Genomic DNA, 23,545 nt, shown 5'->3' with positions numbered 1-23,545 from the left:
GTGGCGCGTCCTAAAAAAAGGGGGGGGCAAAAATTGGGGGTACAATCAGATCTAGGTAATTGGAATCTCAGAATCTACGGTAGTTAAAGTTTTTAAGGTATACCTATGCCTACTGAAAATGAAGTGCAATTCTTCACAGAAATATTATTGTTTTATTGCCAGTTTTGGCAGAAAAGGTATCATTTTCGAGGAACGAATAGGCAACGGAGGGTTAAAAATGGAAGTTCAAGAGCTTTTTTGATTTTGACTCTGACAGAGAATCGAATTTTTTTCAATTTCCAAAGTTCCATACTTGATGGTATCTTGGTATCTAATTGGTGTCTAACACTAAACTGTCTGTTTTTCATCAATCACCATCTTTGTTTTTTAACTTTCTTCTTTTTATCCATCATTTTTCGCCCCTCAATCATCAATACACAATTCCACAGTCAAATCGTGTAGTTTTTTCTTCAATCCACCACTACTCATTTCCACAGAAGTAGAAAAAGAGTTATTTGAGGGGAGGTAGGGGAGGGGAGAGAGAGCTTTTCTTTTGTTTGAAATTCTCCCGCCATTTCCCCCCCCCCTTTCTTCTCTCCAGAGATTTCCTGTCGACAGGGGACCCCAGCCCGGAATATTGTGGATATTGTTTTGTTAAATTCAAGTGCGGTGGAGTTAATTCAATCTATTTTTTAATGTGTATTTACATTGGTCTGTTTGTTTTGGGTGGATTTTTTGCGTGGGCGAAATCGCAAAATAATTGCCTTTGCCCTATCGCGGAATATTTGAATTCTGAGGCTCTGTATTGGCATGCCAACTGGAAAATTTGTCTGGACAGAGGGAACTGTAACTGCTAGAGTCTTGTCTTTCCGAAATCGAAGACAGGGGTCCTAGGTGTAGGGGCAAGCAGCCCTAAAAGATGGGTTAACTTAACCTTTAACCGTTAACCTTATGTGAACTATTGATTCTACCAATTTTACCATTACTAATACACATCCATCCAACATGACCAAAAGTCTTTTTTTTTTTGAGGTTTGACAGAGGGAACTGTTAACTGCTATGGTCTTATCGTCCCGAAATCGAAGAGAGAAGGAAGACAGAATAGGAGAAAGCCAGCCATTACGAGGTACGAGCCTTATCCCTTCGGTATAAAATCCGCCGCAGGTGGGAATCGAACCCGCGGCCTAGAGCTTACAAGGCAGACGTGCTACCACCGAAGCTAACTAGGCTGGCAGGTCATTTCTTTATTATCTCGTTCTTTTGCTTGGTGAAATGGTCACATCCACTAATCAAATTATATGACCAGATTGAGGATAAAATTGAGGATGATATTCCACCTCTTGACTGGAATTCCAGCACCGAAATGGGAAAAATATTGTTCCCCGCCCATCTGATCAGGGACATACTACGAGATGGGCATTTTACGACGCACGAGATGGGCATGCTACAACACACACCAGACGAGTCTAATGTAGCAGTAGTTTTTTTTTCTTCTTCTTCTTCTTCTTCTTTTTTTTTCGTGAAAAATTCTGATTGCATAATTATTTAACGAACAAGAATTATTACGATAAAACAACCAAAAACAAAGCTCTCATGTCTAACATAAGTTAGATTCTTTTTCGGAACAAAATGATCAGTGAGCTTGGAAATGACTTCTTCTAACTGCAAAGACTTATTGTCTAGCTTCAATCAATATATCTTTCACCAAATCTTCTCTTAACTTCTCAAACTCGCAATCATAGGACATTTTGTTCAGCACAGCTACATAATTCTCAACGGACTCACCCTCCTGTTGATCTCTTGTAAAGAACTTATGTCTAACATAAGTTAGATTCTTTTTCGGAACAAAATGATCAGTGAGCTTGGAAATGACTTCTTCTAACTGCAAAGACTTATTGTCTAGCTTCAATCAATATATCTTTCACCAAATCTTCTCTTAACTTCTCAAACTCGCAATCATAGGACATTTTGTTCAGCACAGCTACATAATTCTCAACGGACTCACCCTCCTGTTGATCTCTTGTAAAGAACTTATGTCTAACATAAGTTAGATTCTTTTTCGGAACAAAATGATCAGTGAGCTTGGAAATGACTTCTTCTAACTGCAAAGACTTATTGTCTAGCTTCAATCAATATATCTTTCACCAAATCTTCTCTTAACTTCTCAAACTCGCAATCATAGGACATTTTGTTCAGCACAGCTACATAATTCTCAACGGATTCACCCTCCTGTTGATCTCTTGTAAAGAACTTATGTCTAACATAAGTTAGATTCTTTTTCGGAACAAAATGATCAGTGAGCTTGGAAATGACTTCTTCTAACTGCAAAGACTTATTGTCTAGCTTCAATCAATATATCTTTCACCAAATCTTCTCTTAACTTCTCAAACTCGCAATCATAGGACATTTTGTTCAGCACAGCTACATAATTCTCAACGGATTCACCCTCCTGTTGATCTCTTGTAAAGAACTTATGTCTAACATAAGTTAGATTCTTTTTCGGAACGAAATGATCAGTGAACTTGGAAATGACTTCTTCTAACTGCAAAGACTTATTGTCTAGCTTATCATTTAAGCCAAAAGAATTGAAGATATGCAGACACTCCTCTCCTATCAGATGAAGGAACATAGCTACTTGCTTTTCCGGCGCGGCGTTATCATGGCCGTTTGCTCGTAAAAATATTGTAAACCGTTGCAACCATAGCTTCCAAGCATCCGCCGCATCTCCATCCCCATTGACAAGCAGAGGAGGTAAAGCTTTCACTTCTGACACCATGTTGAGTTGGAGTTCTAATGTAGTAAGAAAAGATCACTTTGAAAATAGAACATTGGAACGAATTTATTTTGTGTAGACTCACCAGAGTGAAAATCAAGACTGAGGATTGAATCAATTCCCTCTAGCCAATATTGGATATTGGAAAACCGAAATACACTGGTTCGAAACCACCATCATACACAACAGTGTTGGTGGTGGTGATGGTAGTGGTGTGGTTCTCAAAATTCTGAAAGGAAAATCGACTCCATTTTGACCAGTCAGTGTTAAGTTCCACTTCAGTTACCATCTTGCCTTTCCGTGGTGATTTTAACTTTCGTTTGGTAATTCTATTCCATCTTTTTATCCACAAGAAGGTAATTGTTCAGAAGCCACGACAAGAAAACTCCTTCTTCTGTTTGACCTAACCCTCTAATAACACTGGTCACTCCTCAAAAAGGAACTGTCACAATTCTTTATTTTGTAGCAAGTTTCCATTGACGTGACTTCTGAACAAGCACCCAACAACTTAACCCTTGGAAGCCCAATCGGTAAAAGTTGAAGAACAAGAAATGAGTTTTGGGCCGCCCGATCCCCATATCATTGACATCGATGAATTTCTCAAACTCGACTTCAACCGGGTCATTGATCAACTCAAAGTTGACAACGACATCTTGCGGAGACGTTTGGAAGTGATGGAGAGACATATCAGCAAACAACAACGGCCACCGGTGAGCAAAACCGCTGAAGGTGATGGAAAGGATGGTGGATCCGCACACAAAGTGGATAGAGTGATGGAACAGAAGGTGAGTGATGGGGTGAGGATATGCTGGAATTTTGCCGCGGGTTCGATTCCCGCCCGGGGCGGATTTTATCCTGATGGCATAATGTTCGTTCTCGAAATGAAGAGTTAAGCCTGCTTCTATTTTACCCAAATTAAATACTCAGGCAGGTACTACACATTAACTCCATAGCCATACACAAAAAGCCCACTCCAAGGTGAGTTGTAGTTTCAAACAGCCCTAAAGGGTTAAGCTTCTACGAATCTACGGAAGAGGTACTTCACTTTGTTCTTGCGCAAAGATATTCAGCAAACCATTTAGGATTGAATCAATTCCCTCTAGCCAATATTGGATATTGGAAAACCGAAATACACTGGTTCGAAACCACCATCATACACAACAGTGTTGGTGGTGGTGATGGTAGTGGTGTGGTTCTCAAAATTCTGAAAGGAAAATCGACTCCATTTTGACCAGTCAGTGTTAAGTTCCACTTCAGTTACCATCTTGCCTTTCCGTGGTGATTTTAACTTTCGTTTGGTAATTCTATTCCATCTTTTTATCCACAAGAAGGTAATTGTTCAGAAGCCACGACAAGAAAACTCCTTCTTCTGTTTGACCTTGGTGGTGGTGGTAGTGATGGTAATGGTGTGGTTCTCAAAATTCTGAAAGGAAAATCGACTCCATTTTGACCAGTCAGTGTTAAGTTCCACTTCAGTTAGCATCTTGCCTTTCCGTGGTGATTTTAACTTTCGTTTTAGTAATTCTATTCCATCTTTTTATCCACAAGAAGGTAATTGTTCAGAAGCCACGACAAGAAAACTCCTTCTTGTGTTTGACCTAACCCTCTAATAACACTGGTCACTCCTCAAAAAGGAACTGTCACAATTCTTTATTTTGTAGCAAGTTTCCATTGACGTGACTTCTGAACAAGCACCCAACAACTTAACCCTTGGAAGCCCAATCGGTAAAAGTTGAAGAACAAGAAATGAGTTTTGGGCCGCCCGATCCCCATATCATTGACATCGATGAATTTCTCAAACTCGACTTCAACCGGGTCATTGATCAACTCAAAGTTGACAACGACATCTTGCGGAGACGTTTGGAAGTGATGGAGAGACATATCAGCAAACAACAACCGCCACCGGTGAGCAAAACCGCTGAAGGTGATGGAAAGGATGGTGGATCCGCACACAAGGTGGACAGAGTGATGGAACAGAAGGTGAGTGATGGGTTGAGGATTTTGTAGAGTTGCAATCATTGGTTGAGGAAGGAATGAACTCGAAATTTGAAGTTTCATGAAGAATTTGTCTTTTGGCCTGTTCTAAAAAGAACAGGTAGTAGTCAAAGCCAAAAGCCACCCAAGTCCTAAGGCCCGGCACTCACGATGAGTTTGGACTGATCCATCATGGTATACGATAGAACTCATCGTGAGTGGCGGACTCTTGATTACTGCTAAAATAGGACTGGAAATTCTCTTGACCATTTTGTTCGAAGGATTAGAATGAAGAGTCAAGCCTGCTTCTACTTTACCCAAATTAAATACTCAGGTAGGTACTTCACATTAACTCGATAGCCATACACAAAAAGCCCACTCCGAGGCTTAGTTGTAGTTTCAAACAGCCCTAAAGGGTTAAGCTTCTACGAATCTACGGAAAAGATACTTCACTTTGTTCTTGCGCAAAGATATTCAGCAAACCATTCCACATCCACAGATCGATCAGCTGCTCAGAACAGTCGAGTTCTACAAGAACGAAACCATTTGCTTGAAGAACTTCAACGAGAGTCTCACAGACAAGTACAACCTGGAGAACAAATACCTTTACAACCAGGTCACATTTTATGTGGAGGCGCTGAAGAACTGTGAAGACCAACAAGCTTATTGGCGCAGTCTGGTGAACAGGTACGTTAGTGGTGGATTTCACCAATGACTTAATGAGAGATTTCACTAATGGGAGAATTTTTAATCATCTAAAAAGGAGTTTTTAATGATCCAAACAGGAGTTTTCAAAAACACCTCCTTTTTGGATAACGGAAAACTCCCTTTTGGATCATTAAAAAACTCCTTTTTGGATTATTGAAAATTCCTATTTGGATCATTAAAAATTCTACCGTTAGTAAAATCTCCCATTAAGTCATTGGTGAAATCCACCATAAGTGTTTATATTATGATGCCCTTACAATTGAAAATAATCCCTCTTATCCAATGCTCTTCTTCTTCTTCTTCTTCTTCTTCTTCCTCTTCTCCTTTTTCTTCGGCGTTTCCCGTGTTGAGACGGGAAAAGCCGAAGAAAGTAGCCTCTCAATCATCATTAGGATGATTTTCAGGCTGGTATCCTTCCTGTTTAAAGTCCCCACAGTTACCCAGTTTCTTGTTCTCCAGTTATCCAATAACATAATTCTACCTTGACAAAAAGTAAAGTAGGTAAACCTGTTTTTCATTCAAACCAACAGGTACAAAGCAGCCTTCGAGGAGCAGCAGTTGAAGACGATGGCCTGCTTCAAATATCTGCAGCAGATCAAAACCAAATACGAAGAGCAACTGGAGCACCAACGCATTCTAATCCGGTTGCTGGACGATCGGTTCAAGCGGTACTTTGTCCAACGCGCTGGACCGCAATCGCGTGACGTCAGTGGCGAGATGAAGGTGAGCTTTTGGCTATGCCATTTCTACTAGTAAAGGAAGGATCACACGATATGGCTGAGCGATAAAATGTGGCAATTTTTTATGGTGCAATACGGTCATAGCGAAAATCTAAGGCCATAGGCGTACGAGTATGAGTATGGTCATGTTAACGAAGACTAATCACACAGTATGAAAGAGAAAATTGCCAGATTAGGTACCTATATGTCACTCTGCCATATCGTGTGATCCTACCTTAATAAAGATCATTGAGAGTTATAAACCTACGAAGGTAATACCAACATGTCCATCACAAATCACCCGGGAAATATTGAACAGAAACAAATGAAAGGTGTATGATGGTTCAGTTTTGTACACATAACTGAAGTTGTAAGTTAACCATCCTGCCATTTCCAACTTTCAGCAACTCATTCCGGAGAATTGGGGACTCCAAGAGAAAATCGAATATCTAGAGCTCAAATTCATCAACGAGAATCGAGACAAGATCCTGAACAGACTTCTATTCGAGAATGAACAACTAAGGACACTCATCGAAAATGATTTCTATCAGAATTCCGAATATCACAGCAAGAAACGGATCAAAACTCATGAGGACTACTTTCTTGACTATTTGAAGAGGGACTCGGTTCACAGTAGGTAAGTGGGATATTTATTACCTTGTATGTTAATTGTGGCATCATTGCTTTAGTAGTTAGTTACTTTACTTTCCTTGTCCAAACTCTAGTAGTTTAATTTTGAAGAAATTTAAAGGCATTCTAATCGTTCAAAGTATAAAAATTTTCGTTTGGGGAATTTCACCACATTGATAGGGAGGTAGAGAAATGAATAGCTCACCCCTAAAGGGTATTTAGCTAAAAAAAAAAAAAAAAAAATCATAGGAGCCTAGAGGAAGCTCTCCAACAAGTTCATCACAACCCAAATAACGCAACACCCAACACGTTCTTCAATCTCACATTCAAAACAATAAAAATAACAGAAATCACTTGACCCAAAATTCATCCTCTCTCTCTATTAGTCTCTTTAGTGTCATTTCTCTATCCTCCCCTTCACACGAAAATTCACGGAACATAAAACAGAAAATAAATGAGATCTTAAAAGAGTGATAAAAACAAACAGGCCGAGAAATCTTCGAAATTGATTCGAAAAAAAGGACATTTAAAACTTCGAGGGACGGTGACCCCTTCTTTATTTCCTCCTGGGGAAAGTCAGTTTAGCTATTTTAGCAACTCAAGTAGGTGGCCATCATCTTATCAGTGCAACAGATAAAATGATTTCTTTTTTTTAAAAAAAGAGGTTTGATAGAGGGTACTGTAACTGCTAAGGTCTTATAGGCCCAAAATCGAAGGGAGAAGGAAGACAGGATAGGAGAAAGCCATCCGCCGCGGGCGGGAATCGAAGGCAGAAGTGCCACCAACCAAGCTTAACTAAGCCGGCCTCATAAAATTAATTCTGCATGATGACCGGGTGTTTAACCTCTAGGGATCATATAGATATCAGAGAGCACTCTTTAATCCTCCATCCATTAAATAGAAAATTAGTGGATGTGCCGAAATTCCCGTGATTTGTATGATTAGATTTCAAACAAATATAAAATTAGTGGATGTGCCCAAACTCTTGTGACTTGATTTCAAACAAATGGAGTATTGGTGGATGTTGCTGGACGATCGGTTCAAGCGGTACTTTGTCCAACGCGCTGGACCGCAATCGCGTGACGTCAGTGGCGAGATGAAGGTGAGCTTTGGGCTATGCCATTTCTACTAGTAAAGGAAGGATCACACGATATGGCTGAGCGATAAAATCTGGCAATTTTTTATGGTGCAGTACGGTCATTGCGAAAATCTAAGGCCATAGGCATACGAGTATGAGTATGGTCATGTTAACGAAGACTAATCACACGATATGGAAGAGAAAATTGCCAGATTAGGTACCTATATGTCGCTCTGCCATATCGTGTGATCCTACCTCAATAAAGATCATTGAGAGTTTTAAACCTAAGAAGGTAATACCAACATGTCCATCACAAATCACCCGGGAAATATTGAACAGAAACAAATGAAAGGTGTATGATGGTTCAGTTTTGTACACATAACTAAAGTTGTAAGTAACCATCCTGCCATTTCCAACTTTCAGCAACTAATTCCGGAGAATTGGGGACTGCAGGAGAAAATCGAATATCTGGAGTTAAAGTTCATCAACGAGAATCGAGACAAGATCCTGAACAGACTTCTATTCGAGAATGAACAACTAAGGACACTCATCGAAAATGATTTCTATCAGAATTCCGAATATCACAGCAAGAAACGGATCAAAACTCATGAGGACTACTTTCTCGACTATTTGAAGAGGGACTCGGTTCACAGTAGGTAAGTGGGATATTGCCTCGTATGTTAATTGTGGCATCATTGCTTTAGGAGTTAGTTACTTTACTTTCCTTGCCCAAACTCTAGTAGTTTAATTTTGAAGAATTCGAAGGCATTCTAATCATTCAAAGTATAAAAATTTTCGTTTTGAGAATTTTACCACATTGATAGGGAGGTAAACCCTTTACTTCTGGAGTATTCAGCTTTCCGGGTACATAAAAAAAGATGGTTGATAGAGGGAACTGTGAAAACAGAGGTCTTATCGTCCCGAAATCGAACACAGAAGGAGAACAAGACAAGAGAAAGCCAGCCATTCCGAGCTATTTATCAAGTTTTCATTTATTATTCATCCAACTTAACAACAGAACATAAAAAAATCATGTAAATGGTATAACTATCCGTAAAAGCAAAGCTTAGGATAAAGTTCACCCCGAGCGGGGGCACATTCTTTACATTCTAACCAACATCCTTGTCACCTGCGACAGGTTAATACAAAAAGAGAAGGCGAGACTGGCCAAACAGAAACAAATGGAAAAGAACCGACAAGACAACGCTGGAGAATACACCGAATCTAATCCAGAAGAGAACAAGATAAGAGAAAGCCAGCCATTCCGAGCTATTTATCAAGTTTTCATTTATTATTCATCCAACTTAACAACAGAACATAAAAAAAATCATATAAATGGTATAACTATCTGTAAAAGCAAAGCTTAGGATAAAGTTCACCCCGAGCGGGGGCACATTCTTTACATTCTAACCAACATCCTTGTCACCTACGACAGGTTAATACAAAAAGAGAAGGCGAGACTGGCCAAACAGAAACAAATAGAAAAGAACCGACAAGACAACGCTGGAGAATACACCGAATCTAATCCAGAAGAAGACGACGACGACGAAGAAGAAGACGAAGAAAACGTGAACGAAGAAAACAAAGAAGACGAAAGTGAAGCAATAGCTGATGATGAGGAAGGCTCTAGTTCCACAATGTCAGAAATATTGCACGGATCAATAACAGACCTGATAGATTTGATGGAGCCAACCAAAGAGGTGTCCGAACACGAGAAAAGTCACGAGGAAAAACCAGAGAAAAGTGGAAGGAAAGACGACAAAAAGCCTAGAGATGTAGACGGTACAGATGAAGTTGTATTGGACAAAACTGACAGCTGTTCAAAGCAGGAAACATCGACGGAACAGGAATATCAGAGCACGGTTCCGGTGGTCAGAAGTGAGGATAGAAAATTCAACACCAACGATTCGAGTAGGAAACAAGACGGAATAAATATGGAATACAAAAAATCGACCGATTTTTCGGAGGCCAAATGTGGAACAACGATTCGGAAAACTCCGAATGAACCTGACCACGAAAGTCTACTTGAAACTACAGACAATGATCCAGATGAAACAAATGTAGACAGTAAAGAGGATGAACTCGAGCCTTTGGATTCCCACAAGAAACTGTACACAAGTGTGATAAATCAGTTGAAACATACTCGAGCTGCCATCACACCTGAAACCACTACAAACACACCAAAACCAACAAGTCGCTCATTTACGGATAGAGAAGTTGTAATCAGAAAAATGAAACTTTCTGATTATGAGAAAAGTCAAGATGGAGCTAGGAAACTTGAAGAAGAGAATGCCCATAATGATTGTAATGGCAAACAGAAGGGATATTCGAAATATTTTGAGAATTTTGGAGGGACTGGAAAAAAAGGTTGAAACCTGTAAATGTCCCCTATTCGGACTAAAGACTCTGAAAAAAAAAAAAAAAAAAAAAAAAAAAAAAAACACGGTAATTTTAATCTAGGTTACCTATTATCTAGTGACTGACTGACTACCTAGCTTTTATGAGGAAAATTCATTCCCACACTATTTTCACAGTCGAAAACAATCAAAAACTAATCTACAACAATAAAAATGTGAAAAATATATGAATAATGAATAAGAAAAAATACCAGTATTATCCGTGTATTGTTGATTATCATTTATTAGAATTATTAGTCCAATCAAAATCAGATTTTTCCTTCTTCTTCTTCTTCTTCTTCTTCTTCTTCTTCTTTCTGCAGTATAACCTTTCTGTGTTCATTCCCAGAGAGAAAAATCAGAAAGACCTAATTATTTTGGCATTTAGAAAGAAAACATCAACATTTAGATCGTTTTCGCCACATTGAATTCGCCCTAATCACATTCTCCCTCGTTTCTGACATTTTGTTTCTTCTGTTAATATGAAATCAATAGTTCGTTTCATAATGTGTTCATGTGTTGTACGTTGTACTGTTGCATTATTTATACCCCGGCCTCCATACATTATGCATGTTCCGTGAGTAATTCAACACATTTTCATACATTATTGGGTTTGGGTTATAGTTAGGGTTGCCAACTTTTTTTTCGGCATATACGGTACAAACTAGCAAAATGGTGAAAAAATACGGATTTCCCGATTTTTACCCGGGACAAAGGCATGCACCCCCCCCCTCCCCAAACAAAAACTATTTTGCATCAAATAAAAAAAGAACAAATAGCTACCAATGAAGTAATTCGAAATAAAAACATCCTTATACCTATCCTTGGGTAAAACTGCTTTACCCAAGGATAGGTACTAAATTAAAGCTACCAATGAAGTAATTCGAAATAAAAACATCCTTATACCTATCCTTGGGTAAAACTGCTTTACCCAAGGATAGGTACTAAATTACAAATAATCCGTGTTACTAAGGTAAAACTGCTTTACCCAAGGATAGGTACTAAATTACAAATAATCCGTGTTACTAAAAATCACATGCTAAAAGGCTGAAAAAATACCGACTTGTCTCGCGGGTTTTTGTGTTTTTCGTACGTACGTACCTATCTTTTTAAACTTTTTTTTTGTAATTTTTTCTGTTTATTAGTCAGTTCCCGTATTTTCCATAGATTTGGAAAAAAACCGGAACAAGGGTGTGTTCCGGCGGAACATTTGATTTTTGACAAAAATACGGATTGTTCCGGGAAATAACGTACGGTTGGCAACCCTAGTTATAGTTCCCATTTACTCCTACATTGTTCCCGTTACTCCTGGAGCACATGGTTGGTCCAGCACTTGCTTACTACGTAGATTGAAGAAGCAACAGCGTGTTCTTTTTTTAGTATCCCCGATACCTAATACCCAGGTTCCACAAATGAAACTCCAACCTTTCCATCGAACCCGTGACAAGAATTTGTGGTGCGTCAGTATAATGCAGTCGTAGTCAACCTGCGCGCGCCAAGCTTTACTATGCAACAGGGTGAATTTTCTATGGGGCCCGTCAAGATTTACTGTGCGGCCCAGCAAAATTTTCTATGAGGCCCGGTGAATTTTTCTGTGCCAGCCTGGTTAGCTTGAAGGGTAGCGCGTCTGCCTTGTAAGTGCTAAATCGCGGGTTCGAGTCCCGCCCAGGGCGTATTTCATCCTAAACTTATTTATTTTGCCTAACCTAAGTTCTTAAACTCTCAGGAGGGACCCTTACCGATGTCTTTTCTTGAAATGCGGCCCGCGCGAAGTAAAGTTTGGAACACGCAAATGTGGTCGCGGCAAAGCAAGGTTAAGTATGACTAGTATAATGCTTTATTTAGTTAAAATATAGGGCAATATTACATCCATTGTAGTCCCTTTAGTTCAATATGGTTTATATTTTATATCATCCCATTATTGTTGGGACATGAATAGAGTGTGAACCTTTGTATTGGTTTATTGGTTATCTAGGTTAGGTACATAGGTAATATTAATAATCTGATGGGTAGATCTGTAGGCAAATAAAGGAAAGGAAATTTTTCTAAATGACCCTGACCTGGGACCAGTGTTGATATTGTAATGTTTTATTTTTTTGTTGAATGCTGAATGTATCTTCAATATTAATGTTCCGTTGTGTAAAATAATATGTAAAATGTAAAATAATTTCCGTTGTGAATAAGGTTTTCAGTTTTCGCTTATTATAAATATTTATTTCTGAGATTTACCGGTGAATTTTTCTGTGCCAGCCTGGTTAGCTTGAAGGGTAGCGCGTCTGCCTTGTAAGTGCTAAATCGCGGGTTCGAGTCCCGCCCGGGGCGGATCTTATCCTGAACAGATAAAATTCGTTCTCAGAACGGCTGGTGCGTGAAATGTGGAACACTCAAATATGATCGCGGGAAAACAAGGTTGAGTAATTTGAGTATGTCTATAGTATTATCATGCTTTATTTAGTTGAAATATAGGGCAATATTACATCCATTGTAGTCCCTTTAGTTCAATATGGTTTGTTGAATGCTGAATGTATCTTCAATATTAATTCCGTTTTTGATTCCGTGTTACTAAAAATCACATGCTAAAAGGCTGAAAAAATACCTACTTGACTCGCGGGTTTTTGTGTTTTTCGTACGATTTGGAAAAAAACCGGAACAAGGGTGTGTTCCGGCGGAACATTTGATTTTTGACAAAAATACGGATTGTTCCGGGAAATAACGTACGGTTGGCAACCCTAATTATGTTTTATACATATTTACATAATACATAATATTATGTACTACAATATTTACATAATCAATCTGTCAATCTCTTTTCCATATTTTCTCACAAAGGTGTGTTCCGGCGGAACATTTGATTTTTGACAAAAATACGGATTGTTCCGGGAAATAACGTACGGTTGGCAACCCTAATCTAGACATAAGAGTAAGCAGCCATCCACAAGAGGACCTCAACCCTAGCCAAGCCCCAACAAGAAAATTTAATAAGTAAAACCGTGCTAATGATCTCAACCCTAATTATGTTTTATACATATTTACATAATACATAATATTATGTACTACAATATTTACATAATCAATCTGTCAATCTCTTTTCTATATTTTCTCAGCTGGAGATTGGGGGAAGATGGGCTACAGGCACCCATTCCATAGAGAACATCTGTAATATCTGTATTTTGTACTTGGCAAAACTTGTGACGTAATAATGCTGAAGAAAAAACCTTTTAAAAACATTAATATTGACATACCTACCTATTAAGTGATAGATGAAACCGATTGTGGCTTTGATTTTTTGACATTCGCGCGCCTCCAGACACATTTGAAATAGTCATAATCATAAATAAATTTACCTAAATCAATATCAAAAAATGATCTCTACAGTGCTAGTTTTGATTCACGTAGGTATTGGGTACGTACCTGTTTAATGTAAGTATTACATAAGCTGATATTAGCACATGGTGCAATAATTCACCTTGAAAAAAAAAAAAAACTGAGAAAAAAAAAACTGATCCAGTTTTATCACAGATCATATTGAATCACTTTCTCACGTCAAGGGTCACCTGTAGATACTGTGGGGTCATTCATTTAGCGACCTTCTAGATTTTTTCTGTAAATTCATGTCCCTCGTTGTAGAAGGCTTGACCGTTGATCTCTGCAGAAATGACCGCCAGAATCAACACATGTGCGAGAGTTTGGATCTGAGAACAAATAATTTAAAAAATTAAGAGATAGCATTATAACCTTGATGCCGTCTAGTGTCAGAGGTTATCAATCCAGTCTATAGCGTTTGCTAGTCATACTGTCACAGTTTAATTATTTATTGAATGGACCTACGTATAGATCAAAATCATATTGACACTGAGTTTCACTAGATACAGGCTGATCATGATCACGATATCGTTTCATGGACAACATTTTAAAATCATCATGCAATTTATAACGGAGTCACAGTTTATCTAGAATGTTTTGATTTTTTACTTTCTATTACTACAGTATAGCGGAGCTATACTAGTAATGAAAGTATTGCAATCGGTCCAAATTTTTTTTTTTTAATGCCTGCTCTATGGATTTTTTATCATATCTATTTACATTAGATTAGATCATTGGCCTTTTTTTTACTTTTCAACTTCCGAAGGTTAATCACCGTTTAAGGTTTAATTTAATCAACCTTCCCGTTTCGCATTGATAGTATTGATGTCTTTTTTTTCCAGCAGAAAATATACTTGAAGGCTGTTATACAAAGAGGGAAATAACCCTATTACAGCTGTTTCATTTATACGACATAAAGTTGCGATGAAAAACGCATCTTCTATTTTATTTATTTAAATATAAATTTAATAATGTATTTGTTTATTTTCTATCTAATTTAATTAGGAATTACCTAATACCAAATTTCATAATTAGCTACCTATCATAATATAGAGGTGGATATTGTACCATACTATACTAATAAAAATGTCTAATATTTGTACAAAATAATTACTGTATTAATTAATAAAATAATCCACTAAAGCTCCATAGTTATATCTAGTAATTTATACCAATATTTAACATTATTGAATTTTATTACATTATTACCACTTATTTATCTGTGAAATAATTATATTACCTACTCTAATCAATGGCTTACCTAGACTACATTAAAGCTTGGTTAATGTTTAGCAGAACTTAATCAATGATCAATTACAAAGTAACAATGATAAATAATCATTTGATTGTTGGTTAATTTGTCATGGTTAATTACTTTGGATTCACTTACTCAGAGATTTTTGATTTTCTAATGATTCAAAAGGAGAGTCTAACTAAAATCAATTACTCCTTGTTAGTATAGATTAAAATCATATTGACACTGAGTTTCACTAGATACAGGCTGATCATGATCACGATATCGTTTCATGGACAACATTTTAAAATTATCATGCAATTTATAACGGAGTCACAGTGTAACTAGATCTCTCAATGAAGTTCGAGTAGATTTGAAGTCAAATATCAAATTTCTCTCAAGTTTTAACCTCAAGTAAGTTCAGTACATTGTTTTAGTCTTTCCAATATTACAATATTATCAATTTGTAAGGAAAATCTAGGATGCTGGGAATATTTGTTAAAATCTCCGGTTAAGTCACTGATGAAACCTGCCATAAGTTTTACTGTGGTCCCTGCCATAAATACAATTTATAATTAACTTTACGAGTAAAATACCTATTAAGTACAATAAAATAAATATTTCTATGTTTCGATGTTTTTTTAAACAATTTGTTTTCATTCTTACCTTGATCGTTGTTTTCTCCTGTTCGGTTGTTTCGTGGGCTATGAGGACATACTCACTGGTAGGTATAATCAGGGGCTGATCCAGGTTCAAAAAGATATCTCCGTTACCTACGCTGCTGGATTTCAAACAAAATCTGTCAAAAATGTTCTCGCGAAACGGGAGCCCACGAACGGCATCGGTCAGGCCTGACTAGATATAATCGACATCCAACGAAGCTTAACTTCCCTTACCAACTTAGATCCCAATATTATTATTCTCAGTTTCTCGCGAATTTTTTCCCAAAATTTTCCCTGTACTTTGACGCTCGTAAGACATGAGATTCGGCGTCTTTGGTTGTATTTTTTCTAATCCAAGGTATATTGTTCGTCATTCATAGTATTTCTTTACTAGGTTTTTTTCTTTTCTTTTGATACCTACTCCATTTTACTGACCCAATTACAATACTCAAATAAGCATCATTCAATAGGATAAGGAAAGTCGTGTGATGTTCACACCAGATTTTTTACATAAAGCTAAATCAAAATTTTGAAGGTGTACCTTCAAAATCAAGCCCCCCCAAAAATTTAGGCAAGAACCGCCTATGTTTCTATTACAAGTTGGTCTAAACACTCTAAACGCTTATCATCAATTGCTAATATTGCTATAAAGTACAACCTACCTATCTGAATAAATACTCTTGTTTTGTCTTGTTTTTACTGTAGAACAAGTTTATAGGTTTCTTTTTTATCGTTGCAAACTTAACAAGTGTAAAATTTATTCGTCTAGGACTCTTGCTAGTATATTAAACTCTAGCTGAGTCTAGTTCAGGCAGTATTAGCTCCAGCCCAGGCAGTATTAAACAGTGCTGGAATGCCTTACTGAATGTTACTAGATCAGGTTTTACTGTTTTGTTATGTCTTTGTGTTGGTAGTTTGGTATATTTGCTAAATTAATTCTCTTTCGGTTTCGATAAGACCCTCTGGCTAATTTTACTTAGTCCACCAAAGTTTAGCTTATCGCTTATCGTCATGGGTTATGGTAATATCATAGTTCAGGCAGTATTAGCTCCAGCCCAGGCAGTATTAAACGGTGCTGGAATGCCTTATTGAATGTTACTAGATCAGGTTTTACTGTTTTGTTATGTCTTTGTGTTGGTAGTTTGGTATTTGCTAAATTAATTCTCTTTCGGTTTCGATAAGACCCTCTGGCTAATTTTACTTAGTCCACCAAAGTTTATCTTATCGCTTATCGTCATGGGTTATGGTAATATCTTGGTTCGGTTCCATGGATTTGTAAACTGAGGTAGCAGTCTGTTCAATTGGCCATGGATTTTACTCATTTAGGGTCAGATTGCATAACAGGATTCACTTTAGCTGTGTCTAAACATAGTTGACAGCCGTCGAACGACGAGGTGAATCTTATGTTTTCGAGGCAGCGTGGACGGTTTCAGTCGACATCGATCGATGTCTTAAAATTTTTAAAAAAAAAAAAAAAAAAAAAAAAAAAACCTTTATAAGTGACCACAAAAAAGTGCCGAATATTCTGTTTATTCTGCAAACTGAAGTGTTTTTTTGTTTGTTCTACAGTTCATTGACCCGCTAGCTGTTTCATTACCATCAGTGTCAATCCTTTCCTCCTTGACATATCTCCTGAACTCCATCCTTTCCGAATGTCGAATACCGCAAATTTTTGTCAATAGTTTGCATCGAACCGAGGCCCTTCTGTTTCAGCAAGTACCTACGTTACCACTGGTCTAACCGTGCCCCCTACCGGCCATCGGCGCCCTGCACGGAGTTACGTGTACGCTTTGCCTGTGCAAGTAAGCCTGTGCGGGTAAAAAGAATCCATTGTTCATATATCTACTGTTCCAGTTGCTGGGAGACTCCAGAGAGGGAAATAAACTGGAGACCTCTTGTTTCTTATTGTCGTCCACTTTTCGGTCTGCCTGAGCAGGTACATCTGTGCAAGTAAACATCTCCGTTGGATCAGTACGTGGATGACTGAAATTGTAAACATTGGACTTGCAAACGATAGACCTTGGTTCAAATCCGTGAACTATTTGTTTAATTAAATTTAAACCAATTCAATCAAGTTACTATGACAAAGTTCCAACCAGAACAATTTAGAATTCATCTGTAGAATTTTTTTCTCTATTATTAATTAATATTTATCTAGAATCTCTCAATGAAGTTCGAGTAGATTTGAAGTCAAATATCAAATTTCTCTCAAGTTTTAACCTAGTTCTGTCTGCATAAGTTTAGCATATTGTTTTAGTTTTTCCAATATTACAATATTATCAATTTGTAAGGAAAATCTAGGATGCTGGGGATATCCTGTCACGTTCCAGAATTTTCCGGTCATCCTGTGGTCGACCTTCAAATCATTGCGGTTATAACTAAACCGGTCCAGAGAGCCAGAGATCAAACTTGTACCAGCTCAAGATTTCTCTTACATCACTCTTTCCTCCATTGTTCTCTAATTGTTATTGTTTTTCTGTCATTATTTATGAGGTTTCCATTGTTGGATCTTTGTGCAGAGAGTTATTTTTATAAACCTAGGGGTACTAGGTAGGTATCCTAAAAATATATAAAATAAGAGAAATATCTAGGTACCTAGACAAGTAGATAGGTATGCCATTTAAAAATCATTTTGTTTGAATGTTTGTATTTGGGATTGTACTTTCCGTTACCATTTCATAACAATAATTGGACCTAAATGTCATATAAATTACTTGGATTAAAAATTATTTTCTGTTAATGGGTTAACCGGTTACCGTGTGTTTATTCTAATTGTATCCGTAATGCTTTTCGTTAGGAGGGCAAGGACTCCAGAGAGCCAGAGATCAAACTTGTACCAGCTCAAGATTTCTCTTACATCACTCTTTCCTCCATTGTTCTCTAATTGTTATTGTTTTTTTGTCATTATTTATGATGTTTCGATTGTTGGATCCTTGCGTAGAGACTATTTTTATGAACCTAGGGGTACTAGGTATTAGGTATACTAAAAAAAAAAAAAAATAAAATAAGAGAAATATCTAGGTACCTAGACAAGTAGGTATGCCATTTCAAAATCATTTTGTTTGAATGTTTGTATTTGGGATTGTACTTTCCGCTACCATTTCATAACAATAATTGGACCTAAATGTCATATAAATTACTTGGGTTAAAATTATTTTCTGTTAATGGGTTACCCGGTTAACGTGTGTTTATTCTAATTGTATCCGTAATGCTTTTCGTTAGGAGGGCAAGGACCTCCCAGAGTCGACAAGAAAATTTTCCAAATATTTTAGCTAATTACTTTCTGCTTTCTAGTATTCTCGAGTTGACCTAGCATTTACCTAAATCGCAAATATGTGACATAAGTACCTATGTTTTATGACTGTTATCGCCCATCTGATGCGGAACATACTTTAGGGTGGACATGCTACGACCTACGACACAGACCCGTAAAGTCCACTACATTTAAAATATAAATTTAAAAAAATACTTCCTAGGCTAGACATTCTCCTGACCAAACCCTGTCACCTTCCCATCCAGTAGAAAAAGATCAACTTAATCTATCACCGAAAGCTCACACAACGACCGAACACTCATCACATGAACAGCACCAGTCAATTATAAATTGCTTGCAGAACAATACACCGATGCATTCTTCCAGTCGAACAGGCAACAAGATAATGTCATTGTGTACCTATCGTTCATGCTGAGGCGAAATGGATGATTTGAAAAGACTGGCAGATGACTGACCCAAGTATGAAATGAAAGAAGACTGGCTGTTTAATAGAGGATTACCGTCACTGCATAGTAACTGGTGAGGTCTTTGGTGACGGGGGTTTTAAGCCTGTTCAAATTAATCTTAGAGAGCCTGAGCGGGACCCCGAAAAGATAGCAACACGCGATAGTTCAGATGGTCACCCATCCGGATACTAATCACGTGTAACGTTGCTTAACTTCAGTGATCCATGGGTAACTTTTGTATTCAACGCGCTATCGTCGCTGGCTGGAAGAAGACTTAACTTGTTGTCTTTTGCCTTTTCAGATGCCCTCTCTTGCCTTTTCAGATGCCCTCTCTTGCCTTTTCAGATAGCACTCTCTTGCCTTTTCAGATAGCACTCTTTTGTCTTTTCAGCGACTACAGGTCTATAACCGAGTAACCTTCCAAGCTGTTATTCAGATGTAAATAATGCTCACAATAACAACATAGCAAAGTCACCATTCAGTCTGATCTAATACAGCAGATTCTCACGGTGTTACGCAAAACCATTTGGAGCAAGCTTGGTAGCGAAAATGGCAATGACAAACGTTTGGAGAGTGTGTTTTTGGTTTATCCAAGAAAGAACAAAGAAAAAGAAGAAGAGACAGAAAAAGGACAAAAAGATAGTGAAGATAAAGAAGCATGTGATGAAAACGACGAAGAAAAGAAGATAAACAGACGAAGATGGAGGAGGAGAAAAAGAAGACGAAAAAGGGAAGATGAAGAAAAAGAAAAGAACTGAATCGAATAATATTCCATTTTATTATATTTATTATTAATACAAATGGTTTTACATAAAATGAACACCTCCTAAGCGAAAGAATAACTTTTGAGGAGTAGAAAAAGATTAAGAAGAATTAACTAATTAAGAATAAGAAGAACATTATTAAGAAGGAGAATACAAAGAAAAAGAAGAGGAAAATTTTTTTAATACCTATTAGGAAAAAAAGCTTTGAATATACGTAAAATTTTAATTAATTGAATCTCAATTAAAGGGGACTTGATTATTTTGTTCTTCAAACAATTTAAGAGGGAAAAATAATAATGAAAACTTTCCATACACTTTTTTTTGTAAAAAAAGTATCCAATTACATTTGTTTGGATAAGAGAGAGATACGGAAGTAAACAGAAACAAGGATGAATCTGGTGTGAACATCACACGACTTTCCTTATCCTATTGAATGATTCTTATTTGAGTGTTCTTTTACCCTAACTTTTACAATATCTCTAACCGTTTTGTCGCTATAGCTGAAAACCGCCAAAAAGCGGTCAAAATACCGCCAAGCGCAGCAACCATCTCAACCAATGTTTTGTGTTGCATCTTTGTCACATTTGTGAACTATATACCAAATTTCAAGTCTCTAGCTTATACCGTTCCCGAGATATTGTTAAATTACAGCGAAAACCGCCAAAAAGCGGTAAAATGCCGCCAAGCGTTGCACCGGTCTTAACCAAAAGTTTCGTGTCGCATCCTTGTCACATTTCACAGCTACATGCCAAAGTATCCGTTTTCGGCTTTTAGGGTCACCTGATTCCAAAAAGTTTTCTTTAGCTCATAAGTCCTGTCTTGTCTTCCTTCTCCTATCCTGTTTTCCTTCGCTTTTAGGACGATAAGACCTTAGCAGTTACAGTTCCTCAAAGCTCTTGGAAAAGAAGTGCATCTTTTTACTAGAAAATGTCACGAGCCGCACCACACATACATGAAGCATTGACCGTTACAACATCGTCACTATGGCAAATATTGTAATTTTATTCAACTAAAATCACTAAAGTACCTTGCTATAGGGTAACATTAAGTAGATATAGTGCCCCAGTGACGATATCAGTGCATATTGCATAAATGCAGAGCATGTAAGTTGAAGAATAATGTCATTGTGTACCTATCGTTCATGCTGAGGCGAAATGGATGATTTGAAAAGACTAGCAGATGACTGACCCAAGTATGAAATGAAAGAAGACTGGCTGTTTAATAGTAATGTCATTGTGTACCTATCGTTCATGCTGAGGCGAAATGGATGATTTGAAAAGACTGGCAGATGACTGACCCAAGTATGAAATGATAATGTCATTGTGTACCTATCGTTCATGCTGAGGCGAAATGGATGATTTGAAAAGACTGGCAGATGACTGACCCAAGTATGAAATGAAAGAAGACTGGCTGTTTAATAGAGGATTACCGTCACTGCATAGTAACTGGTGAGGTCTTTGGTGACGGGGGTTTTAAGCCTGTTCAAATTAATCTTAGAGAGCCTGAGCGGGACCCCGAAAAGATAGCAAAACGCGATAGTTCAGATGGTCACCCATCCGGATACTAATCACGTATAACGTTGCTTAACTTCAGTGATCCATGGGTAACTGGTGCATTCAACTATAGCTATCGCCGATGGCCGGAAGAAGACTTAATTTGTTGGCTGACGAAAAGCGCCCTACATTCCTCTCTTGCCTTTTCAGATGCCCTCTTTTGCCTCTTCAGATGCCCTCTTTTGCCTCTTCAGATGCCCTCTTTTGCCTCTTCAGATGCCCTCTCTTGCCTCTTCAGATGCCCTCTCTTGCCTCTTCAGATGCCCTCTCTTGCCTTTTCAGATGCCCTCTCTTGCCTCTTCAGATGCCCTCTCTTGCCTCTTCAGATGCCCTCTCTTCCCTCTTCAGATGCCCTCTCTTGCCTCTTCAGATGCCCTCTCTTGCCTTTTCAGATGCCCTCTCTTGCCTTTTCAGATGACCTCTCTTGCCTTTTCAGATAGCACTCTTTTGCCTTTTCAGATGTCCTCTCTTGCCTTTTCAGATAGCACTCTTTTGCCTTTTCAGATAGCACTCTTTTGCCTTTTCAGATAGCACTCTTTTGCCTTTTCAGATGCCCTCTCTTGCCTCTTCAGATGCCCTCTCTTGCCTTTTCAGATGCCCTCTCTTGTCTTTTCAGATGCCCTCTCTTGCCTCTTCAGATGCCCTCTCTTGCCTTTTCAGATGCCCTCTCTTGTCTTTTCAGATAGCACTCTTTTGCCTTTTCAGATAGCACTCTTTTGCCTTTTCAGATAGCACTCTTTTGTCTTTCCAAATGCCCTCTTTTGCCCTTTTCAGATAGCACTCTTTTGTCTTTCCAAATGCCCTCTTTTGCCTTTTCAGCGACTACAGGTCTATAACCGAGTAACCTTCCAAGCTGTTATTCAGATGTAAATAATGCTCACAATAACAACATAGGTAGCAAAGTCACCATTCAGTCTGATCTAATACAGCAGATTCTCACGGTGTTACGCAAAACCATTTGGAGCAAACTTGGTAGCGAACATGGTAATGACAAACGTGTGGAGAGTATATTTTATGTTTTTGGTATATCCAAGAATGAACGGAGGAGGAGAAGAAGAAGAAGACAAAGAAGAAAAAGAGGAAGAAGAAGACAACGAAGAAGAAAAAGGACAACAAGATAGTGAAGAAAAAGAAGAATGTGATGAAAACGACGAAGAAAAGAAGATAAACAGACGAAGATGGAGGAGGAGAAAAAGAAGACGAAGGGAAGATGAAGAAAAAGAAAAGAATTGAATCGAATAAAATTCCATTTTATTATATTTATTATTAATACACATTGTTTTACATAAAATTATGACCTCCTAAGCGAAAGAATAACTTTTGAGGAGTAGAAAAAGATTAAGAAGAATTAAGAATAAGAAGAACATTATTAAGAAAAGTAAGAAGGAGAATACAAAGAAAAAGAAGAGGAAAATTTTTTTAATTTCCTGTTAGGAAGAAAGATTTGAATATACGTAAAATTTTAATTAATTGAATCTCCGATTAAAGAGGGGACTTGAATTAGTTTTGTTCTTCAAACATTTAAGAGGGAAAAATAATAATGTAAAACTTTTTTCCAATTTTTTTTTTTTTTTTTTTTCTTCTTCTTTTTTTTACAACAAAAGTATCCAATTACATTTGTTTGGATAAGAAAGAGAAACGGAAGTAAACAGAAACAAGGATGAATCTGGTGTGAACATCACACGACTTTCCTTATCCTATTGAATGATTCTTATTTGAGTGTTCTTTTACCCTAACTTTTACAATATCTCTAACCGTTTTGTCGCTATAGCTGAAAACCGCCAAAAAACGGTCGAAATCTATCCAAAAGCGGTCAAAATACCGCCAAGCGCAGCAACCATCTCAACCAATGTTTTGTGTTGCATCTTTGTCACATTTGTGAACTACATACCAAATTCCAAGTCTCTAGATTAATCCGTTCCCGAGATATTGTTAAATTACACCGAAAACAGCCAAAAAGTGGCAAAATGCCGCCAACCGTTGCACCGGTCT

The 23,545-nt window shown here is 37.7% G+C and overlaps 1 protein-coding gene across 5 annotated transcripts; it reads left to right on the top strand.

Annotated features, from left to right (window-relative positions):
* The first annotated feature begins 2,972 nt into the window (after positions 1-2,972).
* On the top strand, positions 2,973-10,402 carry LOC103506872 (MATH and LRR domain-containing protein PFE0570w-like). 5 transcript variants are annotated; one of them, XM_026821854.1, is made up of 7 exons: positions 2,973-3,108; positions 3,290-3,537; positions 5,226-5,413; positions 5,965-6,157; positions 8,285-8,517; positions 9,000-9,099; positions 9,400-10,402. In XM_026821854.1, the coding sequence occupies exons 2-7, from the start codon at positions 3,304-3,306 to the stop codon at positions 10,231-10,233; spliced, it is 1,782 nt and encodes a 593-aa protein (XP_026677655.1). In that variant the 5' UTR covers positions 2,973-3,108; positions 3,290-3,303; the 3' UTR covers positions 10,234-10,402. The 5 variants fall into 5 exon arrangements, with proteins under 5 accessions (XP_026677655.1, XP_026677652.1, XP_026677650.1 ...); XM_026821851.1 differs by having other exon boundaries at positions 3,219-3,537; XM_026821849.1 differs by having other exon boundaries at positions 2,973-3,537.
* The last annotated feature ends 13,143 nt before the right edge of the window (positions 10,403-23,545 follow it).

Source organism: Diaphorina citri, unplaced genomic scaffold (assembly GCF_000475195.1).
Source record: "Diaphorina citri unplaced genomic scaffold, Diaci psyllid genome assembly version 1.1 scaffold268, whole genome shotgun sequence".
NCBI lineage: Eukaryota > Metazoa > Arthropoda > Insecta > Hemiptera > Psyllidae > Diaphorina > Diaphorina citri.
This window is presented reverse-complemented; position numbering and strand designations above follow the sequence as displayed.